A 21,480-nucleotide genomic window follows, 5' to 3' on the forward strand; every position below is an offset into this window, starting at 1 on the left:
AACGCGTAACTTTTCAGGATTGCCATAAAACAAACCTAACCTAACCTATCTATAGAATAACCTTAGAAAATCCTGAAAAGTTAACGGTTTCAGTTTTATGACTAATGATAATAGTACAAACAATACATTATGACTTAAAACTTTATGTGAAACAAAGGGACCCCGATAGCTAAATAACATGTTTCAAATATCATTCTGATGTGGCAGTGTAGGTACGTTCGAATTGGCCTGTTTGTACAAATAAGAAACCGTACATCAAACCATTTATTTCGCAAAATTGTTATTATTAGATATTTACCAACGTCACGTTGTATTTTATTGAAATTGTTATAAATGTAACTCGGTAACTGCGTCATATATTAAGCAGGAAAATGAAGCAAGGCATGAAAAACTGCGTCTTATTATGGCGTCGTACATACGATAACTGCGTGCCAAACACATTTCATCGGTAAGCATTGACTTAAAGTCATGACACTTAATGACATTACTATTGACAGTTGTTGTGATTGGAAGTCAATAGTATGAAATAGTATATTACATAGGGCAGTAAAGTAAGAAATGTCTCAGATCACGTGTAGGTAGTTGTCGGCCGAGACGAATCCGAGGTAGTAAGAAATGTCTCAGATCACGTGTAGGTAGTTGTCGGCCGAGACGAATCCGAGGTAGTAAGAAATGTCTCAGATCACGTGTAGGTAGTTGTCGGCCGAGACGAATCCGAGGTAGTAAGAAATGTCTCAGATCACGTGTAGGTAATTGTCGGCCGAGACGAATCCGAGGTCGACAAACATCTGAGGCTTTCTTATTTACTGCCCGAGTTTTGTATATTATTGCTCTGCTCGATGGAGCCGGAAAGTGGCAACTTCGTTTAGCGCAGCGAGACGAAAGCTGACGTTTTCCGACCGAGGGTAGAAAAGGAATTTACAATATTGTCTGGCCTGGTAAAAGTTACTTAAATACAAATTAGCAGACTAAATAAAGTAGTCTGCTAATATGTATTTAAGTAACTTTCTACAAAGTATGTAACTCTATAAAGATTTAATAGATACAAGAACATAAACCTTCCACAAATAAGTTGTGACCCTATTCTCTGAAGCAACAAAACACAACAAACATAACAAAAAGCATATTAAAGCACAATAGTTGCGTGTCGCGCGCATCGATCTGGCGGACTAAATACGGCTGGTGCTTTAAAATGCCCACTGGCATGATTTCGTGACGATTCTACAGTGTATTCAAGTACTAGTATTTAACTACTTTATCACATATGTAATTAATGTGAAACCTGTCGAAACAGAAATTTCGGTTGGACACTACCAATAATGGTTACATAACCAATCAAATCTGGCTGGCAGATGTGTCCGGCGGACGAATCTATCAATGTATGGCGGGAGTTAGGCGCAGAGGTGTTTGCGAGCAGATCTCTGGGATCTGGGGGACGCATCTGTGCTTCTTTCCAACATTATGTACGAAATTAAAATCTGTCACTATAATATATGGCAACCTAATATGGCAGATTCTTTTTTAGTCACGGTAATTCGGCCCTACCAGGAATTATTTTTAGACAGCACTTTCGTTTAAAGCGATTTTTATAACTAGAAACGTGATCCATACCTTCATAAAATGAGAATCCTACGCGTAAACCTTCCTTTCGCATTTGACATTGTCGCCAACCTTACAGGAATGGGACAGGTAGCCTTACCATTATTATAAATATAATAGAAAAGGTTCTCCTGAAATATTGTGCGCACTTTTCAGTAGCTCGGTTCTGTTGCGACAATTTGGTATTGTTTTCATTTTGTTTTGATCTGACCTTTACCGTGGGCACTGACCAGCGTAAAAGCGGTGGGTTACGTTGATGCTAACGAAATGCTACCAGGGGACAATCTTACATCAACAAACGCTTAACGAAAAGAAAAAAAACCGGCCAAGTGCGGGTCGGACTCGCGTTTCAAGGGTTCCGTACATTAAGTCCGACTAACGCTTGACTGCACATTTCTAATAGGTTTTCCTGTCATCTATAGGGAAATAACTATTTTTTTTTGTATTCTTTTCAATATTTAGACCCAGTAGTTTCGGAGATAAAGGGAAGGGGAATAGTCATTTTTTGGCTATATTCTTAAATAACTTGTAACCTATGTGTTTAATAGTATTTTATGCAACCGTTGTTTAAGAGAGGGCAAAAAAGGCGAGTGGCGTGAGTAACAATTTGAGGCGAAGGCGAATAAGTTAAACAACGTTGCATGCAATACTTTTTCTACGACCAAGCACTTACTTTGAAATAAAATTGTAAATTCAACAAATATTTTTAATTCAAGAAGTAGCAAAAATGGAGGGTACGGGCGGGAAAAGAATGAATGAATGAATAAAATAAAAATAAAATGTCTATGGTTCACTTATTTGTCAGAGATGAGATTTAAAATAAGGTTGGCAACACTGTATTTCATTCAATATTTTTTAAGTGGTCATTACACGAAGTATCGTAAAATCGCCAAAAAGATACTTTTGCACAAATTCTTTTTTGGGGAATAGACTAAAGACTTGTCTTGACAACTATAAGGTAGGGTTTTAAAGGTGTGTGCAACGACCCTTTAAATGACAAATAAAAGTACGCAAGTAGAAAAAATCATAAAAAAAATATATTTCAAATTCTCAAGATGAGCTCTTTCATTTGTTTGATATACTTATAACTTATAACACGATATAGTTTGAAAAACTTTATTTTTTAACTTTCTCATTTAGCCCCCAAAAGTGCCCCCATATTTAAAATTCATTTGTTGACGTGACATGTTCATCTTTGGGTCACTAATTTACATATGTGTACCAAATTTCAACTTAATTGGTCCAGTAGTTTCCGAGAAAATAGGCTGTGACGGACAGACAGACGCACGAGTGATCCTATAAGGGTTCCGTTTTTTCCTTTTGAGGTACGGAACCCTAAAAATGTACCGGGATGACTGCTGTTTGCTGGTACAAAAAGTCACGTCAGTATTTTCATCCATAATTTAAATTTCGATTGACGTCAACCAACGATTATCATTTTACCGATGTCGTGTCATAAGGTATTTCGCTCGCACTTATTGATGTGTGTGAGATGCCTCTAGGTCGTATAAAAGAAGATCAAAACCTTATTAATTGTTATAAAAAAACAGAATCAGTCTCAGTAGCTTAATATTTTTCTCGGCGTCAGGGTGACCCTGATTTCATTGATTTTTTATACGCTTTCAATACGAAACCTTTTAAAAGTAATATCAAATTGACATCGACTATCGGCCAATGATTTTGACAGGTATTTTTTAGATAGCGAACGAGTATAATAAATTTCGTTGAAGTTATTTGATTAATAATAAATAAGTTTGAGATTGGAAGTTGTATATACGTTTTTTTAACTAGTTAAGAAGTTTAGTTGTTGGTCTCTTTGGACCTTTTTCATCGCTCTCGAGTGTATCAGGCCAATTCGAACGTACATACATACATACAAACATTGACATCAGAATGACATTTGAATCATGTTATTTAGTTATCGCGTCATTAGGGCTTGTGCACAAATCACGCGAGGTTCGATAGGGGGAGGGGGGTCACGAAAAAATCACGATAGATCACGTTGGGGGAGGGGGGTATAAGGAGACCTCACGTGTATTTTTCAACATGAACGAAACTAAGAAAAAAACCTACCACATGAGTAGATACCTACTTTTACTCGGTTTCGTTAAACATAAATCTTCACTGTGCACTTCAAAATAGCGAGTCTATTTAACGAAAATAGAAAAATAAACAAGATTTTCCATATACATATTTATCTTAAAATAAGGTCGAATGAAAAAGTTTCAAAAAAATACACGTGAGGTTGTGTGGAGGAGGGGGGGTAGCCAAAAACCTCACCAAATATCACCAAGGGGGAGGGAGGGGTCAAAAAGTAGCCGGATACACCTCGCGTGATTTGTGCACAACCCCTTACATGTATGAACAAGTCCGAGCGAAACGCATGATAATTAAACAACATCATTCAGATGTCATTCAGATGTCAGTATATACGTTCGAATTGGCCTGTATGACTGGTAAATACAACTTTTAAAGAGACTCTCGTAGCCACTGCTACGAAACTTCGCTACGGCGTAGCGAGTTCAGTAAACAACTTGGCTAAGTGAATTGCTTTGAGTCTTCTGCCGTCGTTGGAAACACTGTATTATTATAATAGTTATTTACGATACAAGTGCCAAAAATAGGAAAACAGATGTAACACGTACGTAAGCACGTGATTGCTTAAATCATAAATCATAACCCCTCCTATTGTCTTCGCCGGAATCAGGTAAAAGCAGCGAGCATAGCTTGCCCTGTCAATCCCTAGAATTTTGTCAAATTTTTGTTTTTTAATGCCCTGGATGCCAGCCCTTTAAGTCAAATCTCATAGAAAAAGGGGCAAGCTATGATGGCGCCATCTATACAAACTTTTGACAGTTGCCAACCCCATTATTTAACACTAGAACTACTTTAATATTCGTCCCGAAGACCGAAATAGACCTCAATGCCAGGGTCACACTCGTTTAAATATGTATTCACTATCACAAACTACTTTCGAAAAGTACTAGAACTGCTTTTCGAAGGTAGTTTGTAAAGCTTTGTCTATCTATAGTTCGTTTTTTTTAGCATTAGAAAGAAGGTAAGCGATCTTGACATGTCTATTAATTGAAAAACTCTTTTTAAAAATCAGTAACTATTACTTATGAAAGCAGAAGAATATAAATGATCGTATTAGATTCATAATTGTTACATATTTGCCGTGACTTATTTTTTAAACGTGTTTTTCAATTAAAAGACACATCAAGATTGTTTACCTTTTTTCTAATGCTAAATTAAACGAACTATAGTATTTATGTAATTTAGGTGCTTAAAGTTTTAACTTCAGGTTATATTTTATTCTAATTTTGTTATAGAATCTAAAATAATCAGCATACCTTCAGATCCATAGCGCAGGCTTCGTCATCGTCTTCGTCACCATACAGAAAGCTCATCCAACTTGTGTTTAAATGTTTCACGATTATCTATAGGTACGCCCTGTAGAATTTCCACCTAAAATATACACTGCAGTTTTTTTTATAGTAAAATATATATTAAATATGTACATGCATAAGTTGGTTTGGGTATAACGATCACTTTATAAGTTTTAACATAGAAAATTGGAGTATTGTTTGATTGAAAAGGAATTAGATTAATATTTTGCTGATGTATTTACTTTCTTATTTAAATTTATTTCTTATTAAATATTTAAATAAATAAATACCTACTCTATATATCTACCTTAGGTACTAAAATGTTTATTATATTTAGATACTTGTTTTTCTTAGATAATCTCGAATCCGAATAGCTTGAACCATCAGTTGGGAAACATTTTAAAAAGAGGTACAAATCAAATAAGTATTTTATATACTTAATGTTTTTTTTTATTATTAGGTACGAAATGTACCAGGGACTCCGTATGACAAATCTTGAACTGAACTAAAAATAAGCGGCATCTTAGTTCTTGTTTTTGTCACTGGAACATCTACATATACATACAATTTTGTCATGAACTGGGCGTGACGCGTTTAAAAAATTCATTCGGCCTTTTGAACCATCGCCCACATTGTTAACTGTACATCGGTGGACCTTATGCTTTTTATAATAAGGTCCAGCGATGTACAGGAGTGTTGCTATTTGTACGCAGTGGCTCTAAATAATAAATCAGATCTGGTGTCGGGAATTATTTAAGTGCCCATTACTGGTGCGTGTTTTTTGGACAGAATTTACTGACATTAAAGTTTCATGGTAATAACTAATCGAATTCGATTTCCAATGGGGTTGGCCGGTCGAAGTATATAGCAGATGGCGCCAGCATAGCTTGCCCTGTCAATCCCTAGAAAAGGGCCAACTTTTTGTATTTTTAATGAAATTTTATGCCCTGGATGCCAGCTCTTTAACACGAAACAGGAGCTGAGTTTTAAATATTTTAGGTAAATATATCCGTCTCGCTAACGGAAGCGGCACCTAAAAGTAGTGCGATAAGGACAAGGCGAAAAATCCTGCGTAAAAATCTCAAAAATCGAGGTTTCGTACTCCTCTGTTTCCTCCTCCAAAACTTAACCAATCGTAACCAAATTTGGAAATCTAGATGATTATGAAATTATCTGTGTCGGACCGTTTTGCTTTTTTGGCTAATTGATATCAGTTTTGAATGCCACGCCTCTCATTGCGGCATAGTCAATTAGGCCATTTTGGCCATTTTTGAAGGGCTATAGCGCCTTAAAAAACAAAAATATCAAAAAAAGCAAAACGGTCCGACACAGATATTGACAATATTAATCTGTGTTGAAAAAATCATTGCTCTAGCTTCAAAAACCACGGAGGAAAACGAGGAGTACGTTTGTATGGAGAAATGACCACTCCCGTTGGCTCTTAAGCCATCTCATAGAAAAAGGGGCAAGCTATGATGGCGCCATCTATGCAAACCTTTGACAGTTGCCAACCCCATTCTATTGCTCTAAACTTCCATTTTAAACAGCTCTCTAATAATTCTCAGTTGGCTCAGTTGCCCCCAATTAACAATAGGTTATTTAATTGGCCGAGGCCATTGACCCGGGCCCGTGTCATCCAGGACGTTATAACACCAGTAACTTTAATACAAGTGTTTTGATCCGTACAATAACGTCCTAAGGATGGGAATTTTGAGGTGAACAATAATTCCTCGTCCGTAATTTTCGCACGAATTTGCTGAATGAAATGTTTTGAATAGAACTGGTAGCTCTGAAGAAGAAATGACAAATTTAATCCTATAAAAGAAATGAGAAATGACGATTACATCTCAAACCTCAAATATGTTATTGTTAAAAATATTATGAAAACATAAAATTAATGGCATAGATGTACACTTATGACGTTATTCATAAAATGCAATCAAATTTAACAAGACGTTAATAATTCCTTGTCTCTAAAATGTTGCAGTATAGGTACACTATAAATGTTTTAGTATACAGATCCTTACGAGAGAGGGCACACCGCTTGCGTGACGTCTCTCGTAAGGATCTGTATACTACAACTTCGCACGTGCACGTCACGCACACGCAGCCGGTGTGCACAGGCCTTAAGGGTCACGGCAGTTTCTACGAGTCCATTGACTCACGTTCTCAGTACCCCTAGTGTAAATTTTATTCGATAGTGTGACGTGACGTACCGTAAAATGGGGCGAGTAGGGTCAAAACTGAAATTCAAACCTCGATAACATTTTATTTTTACATATGAAAACTGAATGGTGTATATAATAAGTGTTCTGGACGTTTGTATTTTAGTTTTTATTTTATTTTGGGTAGTTCCATTTCATAACTTTGACGATAAAGAGGAAAACCCACCTCACCCCGTAGTGCGTCGTATTTGGGGTGAGAGGGGTTTTCATACAAAGGTGATTTTGGAAGACTGTTGGATCGTTTTTTTTATTATGCGTATTACTATAGCTCCATTTTAAATTGGAATACATTATTTTTGTAGCAGTAGCCTTAAAATCCCTTCTCACCCCCTTCTCAAACCTTCTCTCCCCATTCATAATCCACCTCTCCCCGCGAAACCTACTCACTCCGTTTTACGGTACGCGTTTGCGTTAAGTCTCATTTCGTATGGGATTTTGAGTTTCTAAAACGTCCCGCTTGGCGCGCTGTTTAAAATCCCATACAAAAATGGACATATCGCAAACGCGAACACTCGTCACGCTATCGAATGAAAACTGATAGTTTATATGATATCCCAATACACTTTTAATGCAAAACAATACATAGATAATCTCTTATCGCGGTTATTACACGATTTATCTAAAGCAGTCCTTTCGATTACCATAATATTTACTGAAGTACCCACGAGTACCTTCGAGCGATAACATCGATAGGATGAACCTAGGATAGAGATATGTCAAGCTTCTAGGGTTCTTTATTACGTCTATTTTTCATTGATCTTTATAGATAAGTAATAAGTTTTTTTTGTCAAAAATTTCATTTTTGAGACAAACTTTTATCATTTACTGTATTTTTCTTTCAGCAGTCAACTCATTGAGACAGTTCTAACAAACCCAAATATAAAGTTGCATTGTTTTATCACAGAGTACCTATGGCCACCTCCAGTCTCCATCATCATCAGACCATATTGCATTAAGTTGGATACAATACAACTTACATAAGAATGTGCAGTTTTACCTCGATCGACTAAATTTGAAGTGCAAGTGAAGGCTTGCAAGATTTGATTACATACTTACAGACAACGGCACAGGTAAATAAAAGCTTGTAATGCAAGATCTATTGAACATTAGGGTAACATTAGGGTTCCACAACACAAAGCTGATGAGTCAGCCAGGCAATTTCCCGGCGGAACTGCGATAGGTGTATTAGCATATCGCGTGCTGAAAGCCTCTGGAGGGCTGCCAAAATGGCCGACTATACCCGCGGCTTGCAGAGTGCGGGACAGTGAATTAGGCGAAGGTAACTGAGACCTTAGGTCTATACATGGAGAGGCAGAATAACCATAGACTAACATTATAGAGATCCACTAGGTCCACTAGGAAAGCCTAGCTGAAGGGCTGCCAAAATGGCCGACTATACCCGCGGCTTGCAGAGTGCGGGACAGTGGAGGTGTCAGGTCAACCAGGGTAGCTAGGAACTCGGATATATACAGAAAAAAGCAAAATAACTAGACCAACTTCGTACAGAAATTTCGGTTCCTAAATTACGTAAGGTTAGTACGGGTAAGTGTGGCTACCATTCACATTGGGGGTGTTTATATATTGACTAGTGTTTATTGTTAGTGTGTGAGCAAACCTTGAAACATACACAAAAACCTGTACCCGCGACGCAGACAGCCGCAGATTGCCCATGCTAGTCGCTCCTACGCAACGACTCGCGAAGGCCCGAAAGTCTCTCAGTATTATCGGGCCAAATTATATAATAAAATTCCTAATGACATTAAATTCACAGAAAGCGACTCAATATTTAATAATAAACTCAAATGTTTACTTCTAGACCAAGCATGTTATTCTGTTGATGACTTTATGAAAGAGAATATGTAAATTTTACTGTATTAACAATTATTGCACGATCATTATTCATTATTTAGAGATTTGTAAACTTTGACCAATGTATTATTTTTATCTAGAATTGTAAAATAACTATCTTATTTCAATTGTACCTGTGTGACCTGTAAAATATTGTTTACCAATAAAGAAACTAAACTAAACTAAATTAGTTACGGAGCTTCAATGACAAAACCATATCTAACAGAGTGATACGTTGTTATAGTTTTTCGAATTATTGGTCCACTCTGTATAATCAAAGAGCGAACTTATTCTGGTTGAGTCACCGCCAGTGTTGGCTAAGCGGCTGGAATTAGACCACGGCCAATGTCAAGTTCCTGCAATGTCAATGTTTGGACCAAGGTCTCAGGTAATCTTGGATCTTGATAGCGGCCACTCTGTTTTTACAAGCACAATGGCCGATTCCGACTGGCCTAGACATGAAGGGTGTTTAATCCGCTGCTGAGGGCGAGGCTGCCTTACCAGCTTTCCACTGAGGGGGAGATGAGCAGGAAAGGAACAAACCAATAGCATTGGTTCCGCTGTTTATTGTTCTTTTTATTACAATCAATGCTTTTGGTTGATTTCCGCACATCTTGTCTTATCTACCACAGTGAAAAGGCAGCCTAAATAAATACATATAGAGATATAGTTCCAAGGACTCATGAGGCCGACTTGCGACTTGCAGAAATAACTACAATAGATATTTTGAAAATATATTTTTGAAGAAAAAGTGTCGATCTATCTAAATTAATACCTAATCTTCCTTAAAATTTAGATTATACTTACATTGTTCTAATCTTCAAAAAAGGCCTAGTGGTCCCTAAAAAGATCAAGAAGCTATGTGCATGTCACATTGAAAACTCTAAACCTTACCCAAAAATTTGTAGCAACAAATTCCCGACACCTTCAGGTTACCTCATAACAGACAAGAGTGACATTGCATTCCTATCCATTTCATTCGTCCATTACTTACGTCCCTCGTTAAAACTGCCCATTTGGCAGACTCTTTTGAGGGTTTAATGATTCCCAAGGGTGGTACTTCCGTACAAAATGGCGCAGTGAGTTAGTAATACTGATCCGATTTAAAAGGTCGTATGTGTTATATTATTCATGTAAGCTTACGACGAGTTGTTGTTGAGGTGTGGAGTAATAGGTGGGTTTCGACGCGTATTGCCTTGGTAAAATTATAGGCAGGTGAGGCAATGGGTCACCCCTAGTGATGTAAGGTTTATTCTGAGACTTCTGATAAATGGTGCCCTTTCGTTTGGATTCGATTAAAGGGGCCCACTGATTAACAGTCCGCCGGACGGTATTGGCCTGTCAGTTAGAACAAAATGTTGACAGTTCCGAACTGACAGGCCGATACCGTCCGGCGGACTGATAATCAGTGGGTCCCTTTACGCTTATAGAGCCGGCTTTCGGAAAAATTAATATATTTTTTCTACTCCAGCACTCTTATTTGTAGATTAAATAACTGCCAACCAGTGAGATTGAAATTCGATTATAAATTCTCGGTCCTGTCTTTACAAAACTCAACTTCGTTTCGTTTTGTAACTTCGGCCCTTGCGAAACCTGCTTTGCAATATATTATGAATGACTTGTTTTATTAGGGTTCCGTACCCAAAGGGTAAAACGGGACCCTATTACTAAGACTCCGCTGTCCGTCCGTCTGTCACCAGGCTGTATCTCACGAACCGTGATAGCTAGACAGTTGAAATTTTCACAGATATGATGTATTACAACAAATACTAAAAAGTACGGAACCCTCGGTGGGCGAGTCCGACTCGCACTTGTACGGTTTTTCTTATAAAATAATGTTCATTGTTAAATTTAACGCGTTCATGTTTGCTGATTCTCATAACCTAACTAACTGGCAATTTTATTCACTCAGAAGTCCAAAAGCACAAAAGTACCTACTTACATAATATCTTCAGAGCAAGGAGCACTGTCAATTTGTGAGTTTGATTTTCTGTAAAGTATTTGTAAATAAGTACCTATTTCCCCGCGATCTTCTCATGCGCGAGAGGGCTTGCTGCTGGCTGCCACTGCTGGCAGTGGGAAGTATATAGGCTGAATTTTTTTACACGATTTTACCTACTTACTTAAACTTTTGTAAGTCACAAACAGCTTCGGGTGAAGAGAAAAACTGCCGACTTGATAAGATAGGCTGGCATAAATTGGAGTCCATAAATCTTTATATAAAAATAATCCCGCAAGACCCTCATAAAAAGTTGTTGACTGAACTCAGGATCCAAACAACCACATAATTTTTAGCATTTAGGCACACAACTTCACACTATACCTATATTTTGTTGTTATTTTCACACGTAGGTTTGGTTTAAACTTAGTTTTGTTGTTGCAAACTAAGTACCCAGGTATATTATATTTACTTATACAGGGTGGCCAAAAAATAAGTGCATTCCCGTTGCCAGGGAGGTTTTGGGATTATACTGAGCAACTTTTACTATGGGACCAACACCGTGTATATGTACTTAACGTGTTTTTCTTATAAATTTGAGTCTCAACCACTGAAAATGTATCTCGCCCGCAAGGGTGCAGCATAAAAATTAGTATTAGATTTTGTTAACTTTGCGAGACGTCTACAGAAAAGACACGAACGAGTTAACCATGCAATGAATTGTGTATGACCCTTTATCTTTGTGTGACCCGTTTATGTGTAGGTATATGTATGTATGGACGCCGGTTCGTACAAAATGATTTAACATTATAAGTTCAAAACAGGGATGTTGCGAATATTCGCATCCGCATCCGCAACCGCGGAACTTCCGCATTATTTACAAAATCCGCATCCTCATCCGCATAAATAAACTCGATGCGCAGATTAATGCGAATGCGTATGTCAAACAATTCGGTACAGGAATGTCTTAGCGGGGGCGCAGATGCTATTTAATTTCGTCATTACATCTATAACGAAATCGTCTAGATCCAGAAAATCGGCCAAGTTACTGTTTATTAAATATAACGCACCTATATTCTTGTTCAAATAAGTACTAAACGTTTTTAATGGAAAAAAATACTAAAACGTAATATTTGGCGTTTTTGTAAGTACCTAATCTTGCTTGACATCCGCATCCGCGTCCGCGGATGTGAGCCTTTAAATATCCGCATCCGCGGATGTCAAAAAATCTGCATCCGCAACATCCCTGGTTCAAAACAACACATAGGTAGCTGATATCATATTAGCAATGACCTTGATACGACTAGGCCGCAAAGGAAAGCACTTACAGCACAATATCCGTTATGAAAATAATATGACATGACTTTGCTTGATCGACGCTAGAAGCCAAGGTCTAGGCGAGGGCCCCGACCTCAGGCTAATAGCCTGATTCAATTTGCTTGATAAGACTCTACGTGCCTCACCGTGTATTGATATTACTTGCTGTGAGCACGAGATTAGTTCACATACCGATATAACTTTCCATGTTTTCAGTGAGTCAATAAAAAGTCTTTAAAAAATTCGACGTCCGATCACAAATTAAAAGTGAGTGAAAATGTGATCGGAAATTAATAGCGTCACGAGAAAGGAACTTTATTAACATTCATCCTCCATCTCGAGGAAACGAGTTTTCTTTATAAAAAATATATGAATCCCTTGCGTAGTCCAGTGGCTCTCAACCTTTTCTCGATCAAGGACCAGTAAGATTATTTTGCTGTTAGAAAAATCATGAGTAAAACTTACAATTAAAGGCGCAACGCTACTGGGTCTGGACCTGGTCTGGAATGGGAAATATTTATACGTATATGGCATATAGAATAAAAAAAAGAATACAATTAATCTGGTGTTGCGAGAGTCCATCGCCGTCGGTAATCGCTTACCCTCAAGCGATTCGTCTGCTTGTTTGCCTCGTACATCATAAAATAAGGATAAATGGACCCGCGGCTTATAAGTGCTGATGGTGCTGGCTCATCCCACGGTATAAATAATATTTGTCTTCTACTTGGATTTCACGGGCCTATAAATCCCGGTCTTTTGATAGGCTTGCGTGGGGATATAGATTCAACACGTACCTAGAGACTCCTTGGAGAGCTTTAATGTCATGTAGAACGCCTGCTGGATCCCGTTCACAGGCGCAACAATAGACAGTATAGACACCCATGAACCGGTCTCAGAAGGCATTGGGACTATTATTTAATTACACAAACGGGTCTACCGCGATATAATTTCATTGTTTTTACCTTTGATTCCGACGTTTCAGCTGAGTTGCACCAGCTGTGGTCACGGAAAGACACACCACTGACCACCGCTTTCCGTGACCACAGCTGGTGCAACTCAGCTGAAACGTCGGAATTAAAGGTAAAAACAATGAAATTATATCGCGGTAGACCCGTTTGTGTAATTAAATATGTGTACAAAACGCGAGAGTTTAAAGTGTTATATTGGGACTATTGTAGAAACAGTGAATTTGTCTTCTACTTATTATTATATTTGGAACATAAAAGATAAATGCAGGTTGGGGAACACACCGCGCCCGAAGCGAGATGTAACAGACTCCTGTAGATTGTCGGTGTTCTCGAGTTTCACGCCAATCTCATGGTTATACAATGATAGATTAGCGTTTTGCGTTTTACCAACTTATTCGTATTTACGAACAACTTATTTCAACACCTAAGATCGAAAGATGGAGAAAAATGATATGTAATGTTGTTGAAGAAACTACCGTAAGGGTTTTATTTTTCTTTAAAAAAAATAGGTACTTTTCTTAATATAAAATTTATAGGTTAATAGAAGTACGATATAAAATAGTAGAAATGAAATAAAATGGAACTTAAAAATTTCCATTCTAAACTGTTGCCAAACTGTTGCTGTTGCATTTTACGTCACAAATGTGACTTTCTTGTCGGACTATAATGTGGATATTGTGGATTTGACATACGGCGCGATTCGGGAAATGAATTAGAGATTCACTAGATATGAAATAGTAAAGATATGTGACGTCCCACGGGTAAAGGTACATTATGGCAGTTGGCGCTTATACGCTATTAACGCCACTCCAATATCTATGCGACGAAAGCGACAACCGCCAATAAGGTACCTTTTGTCGTGGAACGTCACATATCTTTACTATTTCATATCTAGTGAATCTCTAATTCATTTCCCGAATCGCGCCGTTAGCAGGCGTGGCTCACTCCGCGATTTCGTCGCTTTGCTACAGGTAGCTAAAAGTACATCCGTTCGGCCCCAATTTTGGGGTTTGCCATAAGCCGCGCGTGTGTCGCTACCTAGCGGCCATATCTGTGCTCATCGTAACAGACGCGTTTTGTTAGAGAGTGAGTCTTCTGTACCTAGTACTATTATTTATTCTGTGCCGATAGTGTAGTTCTCAACCAAAATCCTACGTAAACCCAAAAGAATTGCTGGAAAGCAGACAAAATTAACATTAAAGTTGGAAAAACTGATTTCCACGAACAACAATAAACTGGAATTTATCTAGCCTGAAACATTGTGGGTGCGTCCGTAATTCAGACTTTCATTAGCTGAAACGAATTTCATATTTTACGGAACATTAAGCTGGAAAATCCGCGCCGTTTCCATTATGGCTCCACATACAGACGACCACAAAGTTTATTGACAAATTTTGAACCTTAGTTTTAAAGTCATAAGGTATACAAGTGGTCAGTTAGGAGTGGTTGTGACCCGGTCACTATTTTGTAATTAAGGATAGAAATTTCGCTGAAACGAATTATGAGAAACTGGGATTTCCTCTGCGATATTGCTAAACTAGCTATTACGGTTTAGGTACATTATTCATTTAATATGTTATTTTTTGAGCAAATGTTTATGAGGCTCTCAGGGAAGACTAATTTATCTTTGCATCGAAACTCCTTTTGTCTTGGATAACATGCAGTCGGTGCAGCGATTAATTCGTAATTTCAGTTAATTAGAGTCTGCTGACAGATACCTGTAGAGACCTGTAGTTATCGATCGCCTCAAATACAAAAATATTTCAAAGATAAAATAAAGATAGTTTATTATTCAATCAGCATTTTAGAATGCGCTTATGAACGTCAAATAAAGCTACACCGGCTCCAACCCTACGCCTCTGCCTCGAAAAGATTGGAGGAGGGTATCCCAATATGGGACCGGCAACAAACTCGGCGGGACACATCTTTTCAAAACATTACATCTTATAATTAACACGCATTACGAGTAAATAAGAAAAAATACAATTTAAATTACTATAGAATTCATGCAATTACATACAGTATTGTATTTCATGTCATACTTTTCTTGATAGTCGCTTAGGTATACACAGCCTGAAAATTTGCAGCTCATGCACGGACTGTATCATAATACAGCAATTACAGCATACATGTAATGCAAAACAGCCCTTTAAAGTTAAATTAAATGTTTTAATTTCAATAACATTTCCGTGCCCACCATTTTTGTTATGATAGGTACATATTTCATCAGTGGGGCGTTTAGAAGACGAATCGTCTGACATAAATTTAGCTGACGATTAATTTTGGCCAACGCCTCCTACCATGGTCATTGAACCTTTAATTGTAGGATATTAACTTGTCATACACTCAAGCACCGACATTTATCATGAAAAATTGTTGAATTTTGAAATTAATGGGGTCGGTTCTATGTTTACTTGGACGTAATTTAGGGAAAAGGATCCAACCCACAAATATCTGTCAATAAATTTTGAACTTACTGCCAAAACGAAAAATCATTTATCCTTTTCGCTTAACTACGTCCGCTTGTATGACTTTGAAAACATTGTAAAATAATCTAGGCCCGGCTTAGATGAATTATTATAATTTGACAAATGAATACCGCCGACACATTTTCACTGAATTTTTGATAGAAATATGGTTTTTGCCGCGGAAACTTTAAGGTGAATTGATATTGATTGAGGTCCCCATATTAATTTGATTAATTACGTCTATATTTACATACCTACATATCTAATACCATAACTGCATAAAATGACTTACTTACCTCTATTAATTTACAGTTTAATAAAGCTGATTTTCCTTAATATAATTTAATTTAACTGAACGATAAAAACATATTGCACTGTTTACGGAAAATGAGAACAACATGTTATTAATTTTTGTTTAGTTATTTATACAACTTGTCATTTCCCTTCCGTATAAAACTTCTTCGTGTATTTCCTTTACAACTTCGTAAACTTGTCAACTTACACGATAATCAGAATAATCCTAAACCCTGGCAAAAAACACGAAATTAAACCAGAGCGCCTTAGTGTAAATGTCATTCGATAGTTTTCTTTCGATTTCTTTATATGCAAGACTGGAAGAGCGGCAGGAAAGGACCCCGGACCTAAAGTATGGGAAATGTGGTTTCAGTTAAATATCTTGAGATTTTGATATGTTATAGATTTCAGAGCCCTGAACAAAAGTCTCTAGGGGTGCTACCACTGTTTACTTTGTTATCTAGTACAAAATCAGTCGAAACTCTGAAAGGGACTCGGAAACAGTGGTAGCACCCCTAGAGACTTTTGTTGAGGACTCTGTAATCTATAACATATCAAAATCTCAAGATATTTAACTGAAACCACATTTTCCATACTTTAGCTCCGGGGTCCTTTCGATTTACGGTTTTGGCGGTAGACCGTAGCTGAGCGGACTCTGTGCTTCTTAAGGGGCCCACTGATTAACAGTCCGCCGGACGGTATCGGCCTGTCAGTTAGAACAAAATGTTGACAGTTCCGAACAACTGACAGGCCGATACCGTCCGGCGGACTGTTAATCAGTGGGCCCCTTTAAGGATGCCTACTAGAACAACACTAAGATGAGGATCCCGTGACACCGAACATCTTGTGACATGATTAGCTTACGCACGTTAACAGCTACCATTAATTGACCACTGTTAGACCTTACACCCTGGCACTAAGGTGTAAAATGGTACGTTTATGCCGATGATGTAACGATGCACTGGCTTGTCCCAGTTCACCACGCTAAATGTTCAATTGAGACAATTGTCTATTAGGAGTTTGATACACAACATAATGTGCTCAATTCGGACATTAATATCTATGGCCTTGTTCACAATTGTCGGTCCGAACAAGACAAATAAACATTAATTGTCAAGAATAATTAGTTTTAGCACTGATTGACTAGCACGTTATCTTTTCGCGGATTAGCAAAGTAATATTTTGGTTTTAATTAGTATGGATTTCCGCAAAGTAACGCCTGATTCTATTCACTATAATTAGTTTTCTAAAAATGGAATAAAAAATAAAATAAAATGGATTTAATATTGTACGTTTGGAACCCGGCAGATTTAGAACGTTTTGTTGATGAACCATTCGGTTTAAAACCCTCTCAAAATTCCTGTTAAATAATATAGGGTCCATTAAAAAAATGGCCCTAGTATGACCCTAGTATGACCCTAATTATTCCGCATTTAAATAATTAACTCCATTGTGTGACGAAACTTACTATAGGTATAAATGTATGACTAACGTTTGTAACACAAAGGAATCAATCAATTAAATCCCTTTTCCCCCTTAATAAGGTAATGTCTACTTAGTACACAGCGATTTAATGGCCCGATTCGAACTTTAAGATACGTCAAATATTACGTATAGATACGATATGGATTAGCTATGTCAGTGACGCTTCTTCAAACAAAAACGTTTCTAATCCATATCGTATCTAGACGTAATATTTGATGTATCTTAAAGTTCGAATCGGGCAGTAAGTATCATACAAATCCATCATAAGATTATATACATACATATGTACATACAACAAAGCAACTCGTACGTTACAGAAATGAAATCGCATCGCATCTCGAGGTAATCGTTTGGAACGCGCCGCTCCAATAACACCACGGTATTGCAATAATCCCGTACTCCTCTAAACCGTCTGATAATATACGCTTATGTCGTTTTACTGTCTCGATTATACTTGTAGGAGCTTAGTAAGGTCTTAAGCGCCAGCTGCCATAAGGCGACTTGATTACTTATGTATTTTGAAATTACCAGTTCGACTAATTGCTTGATAATACATCATGTGGATAAGTTGTGGCTTGAAAGATTTGACGTGTGTATGGGAGTTTATTTTGTTTTGACGCAAGAATTTCAAGCACGCGTGGGCTCGGTTATTTCGGTTAAAAGGTTCAACGGCATTTATTGTAGTCTTTACTTTCTGGCCCTTCAATTATCTAAACTCGCTTCGGTTCAACTGGCGTAACCTTTTCTGGCCCGCGGGTGTGGGTGTTCTTTAATTGTGACCTTCCTTATTTGTTTCTTTATTGATACAGTGAAGTTTATGACACATTGTACATGTCTATAAGGTCGCAAGTTAGAACCTTGCCCGAAGCGGTGATTTTCCTTTAATTAATTAGTAGTATCGTTAAACTTTACCAGAGCCAATCTCTTAGACTCTCGACCTATAAAAACTGTAAACACCTAACTAGTAAATACTGTAGGTTCCTGTCTTTGTTTTGAAGTGTTTATATTACCTATTTTAATACATACCTATTAGTCCTGAGAACAATTTTAGGATCATGTCATTTTCATTGATCTGTCATAGTCGTAGATATTTTAACGGAACTAACCTTCAAATTCTTTGTTCCAGCAATGGAGGGCGGCGCGTGGTGCGCCCGCGAAATATCGCTGCGCGCGCAGAAGAAGTTCCTGTCGCGGGTCGGCGGCTCGGCCAGCGCGCGCGCCCTCGTGCTAGACGAGCATGCTGCCAAGCTCCTCGACCAGGTAAGAAAGCCTCAAAAAGTGTGCCGTGGCAAAAATTGAGTGTTGGTGAAGACTGTTGCGTATGACTTGTACAGCTAGAAGATTCAACCTCTCCTAACAGAGTTTAACATTGACACTCGGCTCTCCACAATATGTCACGAGCGAGCCATTAGTCTCTTCGGTCATATTATGTGGTCATCAACACAATATGTGGAGAAACATATAATTTTAGGGCGAATGAACGGAAAACTTTCTCAGGGTATGTAGATGGTCGAAGTCCACATGGCTTATGAGTTTATGACCGCACAAAATTGAGACAAACAACTCTTTAGCGGCTAATCGTATCATGGATATATTAGTTCAGTGTTAAGATATGGGCTTATTTTGTGGGGAAATTGCACGAATTTTAATATTCCATTCGTAGCACAGAAAAAATGTGTACGTGCTATTTGTAATATAGCCCCATTCAAGACATGCAAACCATCCTTCAAAAAACTTGGAATCTTACCGCTGCCATGTTTATACATTTTGGAAATCTGCATGTTTGTAAAAAAGCATATGTATTTATTTACAACAGCTGAAAGCGCCTCTACTAGAATTCAACGGGATCCTGGAAGGCTGGTTCATAACTGTGTTCCCAGGACAGCACTATATTCTAATCACTGTTTTGTTATGTGCCTGAAACTTTTTAACAAGCTACCAAAAACGTTAAGAGAACTACCTGTACATAAATTTAGAAATAAATTGATGAAGCTATTGACTGATAAAAGCTATTACAGTGTAAAAGATTTCCTCTCTGAAGATATACAGCCAGATTTGTTGTAGTTTTAAGATTTTTGCATGCTAGAATAATCTGTATAGTACAAATAGCAGAATAAGCAACCAATTGTCACTTACCACCTAAGACACTATTGTACCTACTTATTCTTTGCAAATAAATACTTACTTACTTAATAATTACGGCTGCTACTACTAATAGGTTTACGTCATATTTATACGCGGGGAAAGGAGACTAAAATATGGCACGGGACTAACGGAGTTATTGGCAGTGAAGTGAAGGAAAACTTAGCTAAACTGACTGTGAAGATTGAAAATCAACGCTACCATTTAAAAAAAATGGTTTTTGCTTGTTATTGGGGAGTGGGAATAAATTTCGGCTTAAAATGCGACTCTTCAATACGGAAATAGATTGCTGATGCGTTCATTTTAAGATCCTCAAGTGTCAAGAGCACTCCTGAAACAGTGATCACTCCTTTTTATCCAACTAGGGAACAAATCAACATTTGTATGAAATATTTTTTGATTTGTTTTTTATGTTCCTTCCTTTCTTATTGTGTTTATCAGCGAGGAAATAAAAAAAACCATGTCTATGATTTCAGTTCCTTTGCGTGCTGCGGTCGCGCGTGGAGAAGCGCGAAGCGGAGAAGATGGTGAAGCACGTGATCAAAGCGGCGGTGAAGCTCGGCGTGCTGCGGCGGCACTCTCAGCTCCTGTCCGCTGACGACCGTGCGCTCGACGCCTTCCGGGCCAAGTTCCACGTGAGTATTGTACACGGAGAAGATGGTGAAGCACGTGATCAAAGCGGCGGTGAAGCTCGGCGTGCTGCGGCGGCACTCAGCTCCTGTCCGCCGACGACCGCGCGCTTGACGCCTTCCGGGCCAAGTTCCACGTGAGTATTGTACACGGAGAAGATGGTGAAGTGATCAAAGCGGCGGTGAAGCTCGGCGTGCTGCGGCGGCACTCTCAGCTCCTGTCCGCTGACGACCGCGCCCTCGACGCCTTCCGGGCCAAGTTCCACGTGAGTATTGTACACGGAGAAGATGGTGAAGGGATCAAAGCGGCGGTGAAGCTCGGCGTGCTGCGGCGGCACTCTCGGCTCCTGTCCGCCGACGACCGCGCGCTCGACGCCTTCCGGGCCAAGTTCCACGTGAGTATTGTACACGAAGAAGATGGTGAATGGATCAAAGCAGCGGTGAAGCTCGGCGTGCTGCGGCGGCACTCTCGGCTCGACGCCTTCCGGTTTTTAAAGTCAACCAACAAATGAACCTCAATTTGCAATCTTTCCTTAACAAAAAATAGGAAACAAGATATCGTAACAGAACTCGTTCAATTTGTCGAGGCACTACGGGCTCGGTATTATGTAGTTACCTCTTACATCACGTTTGAAAATAAACAGTCAGCGCCAGAACGAAGAGGAACTGCAGATGACGTAACCTCGTAACTCGAGCCTATGATACGAGCGCTGTGTAGCTCTTGTAGTACAGATTGAGGCTATGCGTAACAATTCGGTGCTGAGCGTCAGGAATCACGACAACTGTTTACTGATGACGGTTCGATGTGCTTTTAGTTATTGATTCCTTTGAATTTTAATTGGGAACCCCGGTTTTCCAGACTTTGAGCACTTATTTGTAATTAATTATTTGTAAGTGTCAGTAAAGAAGGAAATGCGCTTTAAGTACTTAGATATTCGTATATTTTTTTGCAGACCGTGCTGATGGCGGTGGTATCTTTCTGCGAAGTGGAGTTCTCCTACGATCGCGAGTTCCTTCAGGACGCTCTACGTGAGTCGCATCAATCGCTAAAGTGAGTTTAATTTCAGATGATAAATAATTCCATTGGCATTTGTACAAAATATTCGCTAACATCAATGCTTTTAAATCTTATAACAAGTCGAGAACAGATGGTAATAGACGAATAAGAAAAAAATCT

The 21,480-nt window shown here is 38.4% G+C and overlaps 1 protein-coding gene across 1 annotated transcript in view; it reads left to right on the forward strand.

The window, feature by feature from the left end:
* Window positions 1-21,480, forward strand: part of LOC134798944 (tumor necrosis factor alpha-induced protein 8-like protein) — an 82,560-nt gene that overhangs the window by 56,948 nt on the left and 4,132 nt on the right. The window contains exons 2-4 of the mRNA XM_063771377.1: window positions 18,659-18,792; window positions 20,151-20,309; window positions 21,257-21,354. Coding sequence (XP_063627447.1) covers window positions 18,659-18,792; window positions 20,151-20,309; window positions 21,257-21,354 — 391 coding nt within the window. The remainder of the gene's footprint in view (window positions 1-18,658; window positions 18,793-20,150; window positions 20,310-21,256; window positions 21,355-21,480) is intronic.

This window comes from Cydia splendana, chromosome 17 (genome assembly GCF_910591565.1).
Source record: "Cydia splendana chromosome 17, ilCydSple1.2, whole genome shotgun sequence".
Taxonomy (NCBI): domain Eukaryota; kingdom Metazoa; phylum Arthropoda; class Insecta; order Lepidoptera; family Tortricidae; genus Cydia; species Cydia splendana.